General features: G+C 57.7%; 1 protein-coding gene across 1 annotated transcript in view; it reads left to right on the top strand.

The window, feature by feature from the left end:
- Positions 1-556: 556 nt before the first annotated feature.
- The window catches only part of SLIT1 (slit guidance ligand 1), a 58,661-nt gene continuing 50,132 nt past the window's right edge, over positions 557-9,085 (top strand). The window contains exon 1 of the mRNA XM_086901279.1: positions 557-774. Coding sequence (XP_086757405.1) covers positions 572-774 — 203 coding nt within the window. The 5' untranslated portion in view covers positions 557-571. The remainder of the gene's footprint in view (positions 775-9,085) is intronic.

Genomic DNA, 9,085 nt, shown 5'->3' with positions numbered 1-9,085 from the left:
TGGACCCTGTGGATGATGGGATGGCGTTTCAGACTCCCTTGAGTACATCAGGAGATGAGGAAGCTTTTGGCACCCCCGAGGAGAGGTGGGAATGCTCTGCCTGCGGCCGCCGGGCTCGCAAGTTGTTTCTCCCCGGGGTGCCGCAGCCTGTCCCGGAGAAGTCGGGTGCTCCGCGAACCCATCCCGCAGTCCGGGGTGGCGGGAGCGACCCGAAGCCCACCTTCCTGCACGGTCGAGGCGGTGCAGAGCCCCGACGGCTCCGGCGGCCGGGGTGCCCGAGCCCAGCCGGGCCGGGACCGCTGCTCCCTCCGGGGCCGCCGGTACCGGGGGCTCGGGGAGGGGCGCGGGCGGTGGCAGGGGGGGCCCGTCGGGGCGGGCAGGGCGGGAGGGAGGAGCCAGCTCGGGGGCTGAGCCTGGGCTGCGGGATGGGGCGGCAGTGAGGGTGGGCGGGTGTGCGCCGACGGGGCTTTCGCCCCGCAGCCGAGCCGAGCCGCGTCGAGCCCAGCCCCGCTCCGCTCCGCTCCCCGGTGATGCTCAGCGGCCGCACCGCCTGACCCCGCTGCCCGCTGCCATGGCGGCCCCGACCCCCGGGCGGCCGGCGGGGGTCCCGGCGGGGCTGCGGGCCGCCGCCTGGCTGCTGGCGTGCGCCGCGCTGTGCCGGGGCCGCGCCGCCGCCTGCCCGCCGCTGTGCGCCTGCAGCGGCACCACGGTGGACTGCCACGGCTCGGCCCTGCGCGCCGTGCCCCGGAGCATCCCCCGCGGCACCGAGCGCCTGTGAGTACCGCCGGGCTTTGTCCGCCGCCGCTGGGCGTGCGGCGACGGGGGTGCGGGAGCCCGGCGGGGAGCCGGGGCCGGGGGCTTGTCCGAGGGCGTGTGTCCAAAAACGAGCGAGTGCCCCGCGGGGCGTGCGGAACGCGCTCGGGAGAGTCAGGAGAGTGTGCGGGAGCCCGTCCGGGGATGCGTGGGGAGGGGGCTGTCCGTGGCGGGGGTGTGTGTGTGTCCGTGTGTGCGAGTGCCCGCCGCGCCCGTCAAGGGCAGTCCGTGTGCAAACGCCACGGTCGGCCGCCCAAAAGGTGCGTGTGCAAGAACCCCGTGGAGTGGCTGATGTGCGGTGTCCCGCTACGCCCGGGGGTTGTGTTGTCTGTAAATTCCCGTCCCGGGCATACGTGCAGGGGCCTGTTAGGTGAGTTTAAATGCATCATCCCCTTCCTGAGGGGGGTGCAGCAGTCCTTCGAGGTGGAGAGCGGGTTGTGTGTGTAACCCTTTCTCTGTGTGAGAGTCGTGCAAGGGGTCCGGCATGTGCGGGAATTCGCGTGTGTCTTTGTGCAAGTATGTGCAGCGGGCTTGGGAGCAGAGCCCGAGGGAGTGGGCTGCTCCGGGGCGGCGTTTGGGCTGTGCGTGTGGGTCCGCGAGCCCCATGGCACCCCCGGCAGGTGTGTGGCCACCCCTCCAGTGACTTGTCACAGGGCAGCTACACAGCCACAGGGGTCCTCTGAGGGCTCCTGTCACCCCAAGCCCCTACCTGTGCTGAGCACCCCTTTGTCCCCAGGAAGCTGGGGTGCTGGGAGCTCCTGGGAGTGCTGCACATCGTGTTAGGATGAGCTCCCATTGCCCCAGCTCTTCTTGAGACTCCCCCACGGTGTGACCAGCCTTCAGCCGTGCAGATCACCCATCCCCTCCAGTCCCCTGTGCCTGCACCTCACTGCTCATCAAATCCCTACCCACGTCCTCAGGGGTGCTGGGAGGAGTCCCTGTCTCTGTTAGCTGGGCCCCCATAAGGAAGGCTTTTCTCTCACAGTCACGGTCCAGCTGGCTGTGTGCAGCCCGTGTTACCTGCTCAGCTCCCCCAGCAGGAGCGGGGCCTCTGCTGCTGTGCCAGGCCGGGCAGGTTTGCCTGCCTGGGCTTCTGTGGCTGCAGAGGGCCCCCACCCAGGGAGAGCAGCTGAATGTGTCCAACCTGCTGCTGGCAGCAGGTTCCTGGCACGCAGGAACCCAGTCCCGGCAGGAGAGCAGGGCTGTCCCCAGCCTGTCCCCTCGGTAGCAGCAGGTGCCCCATCCCAGTAGCTGCAGTAGAGCGTAGTGGCACAATAGCTGCATGGCCCTGGGGCCAGGCTGCTCTCACATCTCCCTTTCAGTGCAGGGAAGTGTTGAGCTGCTGTGTCCTTGGGCAGCAGAGCTGCAGGATATGTTCTAGGACAGCCACACACGGTGCTCCTGTCCCTGTGCTGTGCTGCTTGCAGCTCCTGGAGTGTGAGTGTGCAGAGACCCCGCAGGCAAGGACTGCATGCATGGACTGCAGACAGCCTGGCAGCTGCCAGGGCTGCACCCAGCATGCAGCATCAAGAGCTCTGCAGGATGCCACTTTAGAGGAGTTTTCTTTTCTCCCACCATAATTATCCTCATACAAATGATTATTATCCAGTGTGGCAACCAGGCTGCTGTGATCTGCCATCCCATAGACCAAGTTTATGAGGTCTGAGACAGGATTCCCCTTTCCACTGTGCCCAGGGCAGCGGGAAGGTTTATGCATAGGCTACACTAACCTTTTCTGCCTCTTGGAGAGCTTAATGGGGTCCTTGGCATCAGCTCTCCATGCACCTGGGTGCAGGGTCCTGGGGGTGTTGGCATCGAGTTCCCGCCTCTGCCCGCCAGGCAGGTGCTCAGCACGGCTCAAATTAAGCAGTGCTGGAGTGAGCTAATGGAGGATTCCCTTTTTGGGTGTCTCACTGCTGTTCTGGCAGGGCATCTCTCCCGCTCTGGTGATGGATCGTGCTTGCTGCCTCCCGTTCTGCCTCCACTGACCTGGTCTTCCATGTCTGTTGCCATTCAGCAGCATTGGGTTTTCTGGATTTTGATGCAGCTGGCAATGCCGGATCTTCTGTCTGGACTGAGCTAGACATGCTTGCTCTCTCGTGGGTGTTGTCTGCTGGATAACTACTTCCTGCTGTTTTGCACACCCGTGCAGGTGCTTGAGGGTGTCTGTGCAGGGCAGGTCTATCTCCTAGCAGTGAAATCCTGCTGTAACAGCTCGTAAGTGAGTTTCAATTCCCTGTAAGCAGGCTGCAACCTTGCAGTCTCCAACTTCTCAGTGTTCGATGGAGCAAGGTCAGCAGGCAGCCACAGGGGAGTCTGCAGCAGGGTCTGTGCTCGGGACTTCCTCTCTCCAGGGGTCAGCTCTCTGTGAGAAGTCATCAACCTCTTACCAGTGCCCACCACTGTGTGACTCTTTTCCCAAGCCCTGAGATGCCCAGTATGAGCAATGCCAGCCTCATGCATCCCAACAGTGCCAGTGAGCAGTGGTGTGTCCCTGCTGATGAATTTCTTGCCTGTTGCATGCCAGTGTGGTTTTTGGAGCCTCCAGGCTTTCTCCAGCCTCTGGCCTGGCTGAGCCCCATGGTGGCATGTGTGAAGCCCCTGGACAGGGCAGCACTGCTGCTGCAGCCATGCCTGCTGCATTGCCATTTTGGGGACTCAGTCAAGGTATTTGTTCCATTGCTTTTGAAATATACCCTTTTCCTTTGAAGAGCAGGGAATTACTTGCCTTGCAGAGTCACTGCAACTTTGGAGAATCATGAGCTGGGGAAAAATTGTCTTGTCTTCTGCTTCAGTTTGCTCTGTGATATCTTCCTGGTGGGTGCTGTGCTGTTGGTAGAGAGTGAGGGCTGCAGATTTGTTTAGATGGACCACGAGTAATGGTTGCAGGACCCCTCTCCCCTTGTGCCAGGGCACAGCACATTGCTGCTCCCTAAGTGCTTTTTATTCTGCAACCCAACATAAATGGGGGTTATGCACCTGCCCTCTGACTGGATTGGGGCTGAGCAAGGTGGGAAGCAGCAAAGTCTCTGGGCACTGTGTTCCTGCCTACACCTCTGACAAGCACAGCAGAGGCCTGAAGGCTCTGTAGGCAGGATGGGGTGATAATCCTCCAGCACTACGGTGTTATCTGCTTCCAGGAATCCCTCAGGCCACAGCCACCAGGGAAGAGTTGTTGGAGAAGGTCATGGTCCCCTTCCCCATTTGCTTGCTTTTCTTTCTTTCTTCCTTTGAAAGTGTCTCTGAAGAGCAGACTGCCCTGTTGAGGACGTGCACAGCTCTCCCCATGTCAACAGGATCAGTGCAAATTTGCCATTGTTAAATGGCAGCTTCCAGCCTAGCTCTTTGCTTGCATGGTATGAATTGACTGTGATGGCATTGCACTCTCTCCTGCTATTGAATTTTTCAGCTGACAGCTGAGAATTGCCCCACTTGCCCCTTTTGCTTCCTCTCTGATGAGCTGGACATCCCCCATCTCACTGTGGGCTGTGCTGTGTCCCTTCCCCCGTGTCTTCTGCTGTGGAAGGCAGCAGAGCTTGGTTTGGGGCTCCCCATCACTGCACCCCTCTTGGCTCTGGTTTTTCCTTTCCAGGGTCCCTGGCCTCAACATTTATTGGGGCTTCTCTTTGCCTTCTTGCCAAACGTAGGGGTTTACCCGTGCTGAAATGGGCCTCATGCAGTCTGCAGCCAGCCTGCCATCCCTCTGTGTGCATTGGTGGAGGGAAGGGGTGCTGAGCTGCAGCCTTCGGGTGTGGGAGCACCATGCCAGGCTGACTGCACCTGAAGCACTCTTGCATACTGACCAACCATCCCCTGCCAAAATTCCAGCAGCAAGCTCTTGTTCAGAGCATGCTTAATCCATTCACCTGCATCTACCTCTCACCAGTTAATCAAAATGACTTGCAGCAGCTGGGCTGGTGTATCACAGCAGCACTCCTGCATTCCACACCAGTTGTTGGGCTGCTTCTCCTTTCAGGGGCTTCAGGCAATGCTTGTTCCTAGCAAGCACCTTGAGAAAGTCAACCTCTTCCTTCCCTGAAGTGCCCAGGCAAGTTCTCAGTGAGCAGTCTGGTTGCAGAGGGTCTGCACAGGCTCTGCAGAGCTCCGGAGCAGGATGGAGAACCTTTGTCCAGCCAGGGCAGTGTTTGGCTGGCCCTGCAGCCCTCAGCTCTCAGGAGAGCCAGTGCTGGGCACTGGGAGGATGCAGGCTTGCTTGGGAAGGTAGCCTGACCCAGCCCACTGCAGTGGCTTCCCTGGGAGCCTTCCTGGACAGAGGAAATTTGCAATTCTATTCCAATTTCTCCCTTCAGCTACGTCCAAGGCAGATGCTGTCTATATATTGCCATGGTAACGCTGCGTTCTCACTCTCTATGGAATTGCATGCTGGAAAAATATTAGTTTAAAAAACTATGTCGTGTTTGTATTGACTGAAGTGGAGGCTGATAGTGGAGGATCTATTGTCCCCTGGTTGGGAAAAGTCACCAGTAACAGGCAATAAAGCCAGGCAGATTGGCCTCTGGTGACCACTTCTCACCCCATACAGCAATTGCTTCCCTATAAACCCTTCCCTGGCTCTGTTTTATTGCATCCTTTAAAACAGATATTTTTGCCTTAAATGTGCTGCCACTTTGGTTCTCCAGAGTGATGCATTGTGCTAACAGCAATTCCTTGCTGCTGAGGTGGAAGCAAGGAAGGAGAATTGTTTCCAGCTTTAATTGTGGGTCTCTCACATGCATCTTCAAATGCTGTTGCTGCTGTGCCCAGAGCCTGCAGCCCCAGGGTGAGCTGGGCATGGTGGCCACGGTGCCAGTGCAGGGCAGCACACACAGAAACAGTCCAGTTACAGAAACAGACTCCTAATAGGATGTGCATTTGCTTGGAGCTTCATTCTCCCCTACTTAATTGTTTCCTATCAAAACTCTGGCTGGCAGAAGAGTGAAGCAGCTATGAAAGGCAAAGGGTGCATGAGGGACCCTCACTGGGCAGCAGCACATGCAGCCTGGGGGAACAGAAAGGATTTGGGGTGGTGAGGGCAGGGAAAGGGTGTCCTGTCCAGGGAAAGGTGTACAAACCCATGACCTCCCACTGAAGAGGGGCTTTTCCTGTATCCTTGCTCTGATTTGCTCTCTGACAGACTGGTGGAGGAGAGTACTGGAGCAGGACGTGCATGTGGGCAACCAAAGGATCCTCTCTTTGTCTTGCTTCTAAGTCCTTCATGGTTCCCTGCCCACTCCAGAGATGCCTAGTGCTGTGGACACATCCTCTTGCTCTTCATTGCTACTGAAATAACCTTCCATAAAACCTGAGAGGCAAGGAGATGTTTCTGTGCGTGTTTTGCTGAAAAGCAGTATAAACCACGGTTGTGCGTTAGCAACTGGCCTCATCCCAGGGGATGTCAGACCCAGATCACTGCTCCCTGGCAGGCTTCCAGTGTGAGTAGCTCCAAGGCCAGCTCCAGCAGCTGGCCCCTGTCCCCACTCGAGGGATAGCCAGGGATGGCAGTGGTAGGAGTGGTGAGGAGCAGAGTTTTTCCTGCTGTACAGCATCAGGATGCTAATTAACAATGTGAGCAGTAAGGATAGCCGGGTCCTTGGGGTTGTGGCACTGCTGGAAGTGAGAAGGAAATGAGGTGGGATGAGGGGACCTCTCCATGGTGTTGGTGTGGGGTTGGCCCAGGGCTGTCCCCTCAGGAATCATCTCAGACCTCCTCGCTATATTGGGGCTCTGAGGCTGTGCTGACTGTCTGCTTCCCCAGCATGCATTTTGGATGCACTTGCTGCTCAAAATAGCAGAGGCAAGTGTCCTATGGGGGAGAGAGGCCGCGAGAAGAGGAAGATCAGAAAAAGGGAAGATTAATTTTTAAAGCAATGCAGCCAAGGAGCAGCCCTGGGCACCAAGAGTGAGAGAGATGCAAGCTCTTGGCCCTGAATATTTCTTGGCTGGAGGAAGCCCTACATCCCAAATGGGATGCTCCAGGAGATCCATCTGGTCTGGGATTGAGTAGGCACCTATAACTGTGTGGTTCAGGTGCACTTGTCCTCTCATCCCTGGTGTGAGCAGCTGCAGGAGGGATAAGCCAAAGAGGTTTTGCTGGGGGAGATGCAAAGCGGAACTCAATCTGATGAGCGGCAGGATGAAGCCTGAGGGCTGGGCAGCCTCCCCTGCCCTGGGAAGCAGACGAGCTGCTCTGCAGCTCCTCACTAGGCTATTCAGCACAGCATAAAAAGCCAAATTTTGTGGGTATCAAGGAAAATCTGTTCTCTTGGCTGAGTCTCAGTTTCCAGATTTGTGAAACAGAAATGCCCTGCTGCCTTTTCTCTCTCCTGCCAGGGTTCAGGGAGGTTATTTATTTATTTTTAACGTGAAGGTGGTACACCACAATGCTGTGTGAGTGTAAAGCGTTCCCTGACTGCAAGCAGCTAATGGCTGTGGCATGAAAACCCCAGAGAGAAGTTAGGAGAACAGAAAGCCTTCTGGATCCTCACTGTTACTTGCATGATGGATGCTGTTTGTAATGCTTAAAGATCTGTCCTGATGCTAACCTGCTCTAGTGCCTCGTAAAAGCCTACAGAGCCCCCTGTGCTCTGGGGGCCATCGCTGTGCTTGGGGCTGGGCTCCCCTTTGGTAAGGGCAGTGATTCTGAGATGAGCCCAAACAGCACACAGCTGCTCTCGGCTCTGCTTGTTGGGCCCCTGCAGGCAGCTGGTAGGGGTGGTGCTGGCCAGGCCTTCACCCTGTGAGTGACACCCCTAAAGGACTTCCATGAATCCCTGGGGCACCTTTGCTCTTCTGGAGGGGTCTGGTCAGAACATGGGATGGAAAAGGAGAAGGTGCTGAGCCCCTTGTGCAGCTGTGTCAGCCCAGGATGTGTGTGACCAGTGTCCCCTCCCTGAGCAGTGGGTAGCAACACCCTGAATTCCCTGGTGGGGTGGGATGGAGTTAGCACCCAGCCATGGCCATGTGGGCTCTAGAGAGCTGGTAAACGTCGTGCTGGTGCTGGTGCTGGTGGGGACCAGCTCTCCCAAGGCTGGGACGGGTCTCTGCCCCACATTGCCTTGTTTGAGCAGCTCAGTGAGCCTGTGCTGGGGCTAAGTTACACTCAAGCAGCCGGGTGAAATCTTGAGAAGACTTGAAAAATGCAATAAAAGTGTAGCATGAAAGGTTGCAGCTGCTCTGTCCCTCAGTGCTGAGCTCAGGGGTCAGTCTGGAGTCTAAACCTCATCCGTGTTTCCATTAGCAGCCGTGTGATGGGACACGAGCTGCTTACAGCAGTTGCAGATGCCACCAGGCTGGGAGAGATGCAGGAGGGCTGGAGAATGGGCTGGGATTTCAGAGTGGGCTTGGTGAATGGGAGGAATGAGCTGACAGAAAGGAAGCTGTTGCCTGGGGACTCGAAGAAAGTGTTTGGTGGGAGGGAGTCACCAACGGCTCAGATGTGGAATGGGAGCACAAACAGAGCGGGTCCTGCCCCTGCAAGTCAGAGAGGCCCTCAGAGAGAGCTGTGCACTTGGGGCTGGGGATTCCTGCGGGGAAGTGGGCTGGGAAAGAGGCCTGTACGGGCAAGGGAGCAGCCAGATCTCTGCACCATGGTGGCCTGGGCAGGCAGAGATGGGGTTCATCCACTGTGGGAGGGGTTCAGGTCAGAGTTTAATGGTCCTGGAGGCAGGGGCACAGGGTAGTGTCAGTCCCTGTCCTTGAAGGAGCAGCGTGTGCGTCTGCCTGGATTGATGGAGGGTGGCAGAGGTACTGCTCTGGGGTGTGTGACCTTCCAGCCTTCATTTCTCTACTTCCCTGATTATTATCTGGCACGGCCAGCTCCAGCTGGGGTCAGGGCTCTGGGATGAGGGCTATGGAGCTGCTGGGAGGGGAGCCATGCCCTTGGGGGCTGGCACTGTGGGGCACGGGCAGGAACGGCAGAGCAGTGAATACTGTCAGAGGAGGGACACATCTCATGGACAACACACATACCAACCCCACCGGGCACCAGGGCATGCCCTTGCAGCAGGCACCACAGGAGCACTGATCCCTCTCCAGCCCCTGCAGTCGCTGCCCAGAGCTGTGGGCACCTGCTCTGTGCTGGCCCTGATGGGCCAGGGCACATTTTGCCAATGGCGGGTGCAAATACAGGAATTCATCTCACAGACTTTTCCTCTGCATTCTTAAAAGCGGGATTCCAGGGAGCAGAGCAGTTAGGATTCCTGCCTCAGCAGGAGAGCTGAGCTGAGCCACAAGGACAGGAGTCACATGTGTGCTGAATAGCTGATGCTTTGCA

Source organism: Cyanistes caeruleus, chromosome 8 (assembly GCF_971803275.1).
Source record: "Cyanistes caeruleus chromosome 8, bCyaCae1.hap1.1, whole genome shotgun sequence".
NCBI classification, from domain to species: Eukaryota; Metazoa; Chordata; class Aves; order Passeriformes; family Paridae; genus Cyanistes; species Cyanistes caeruleus.
This window is presented reverse-complemented; position numbering and strand designations above follow the sequence as displayed.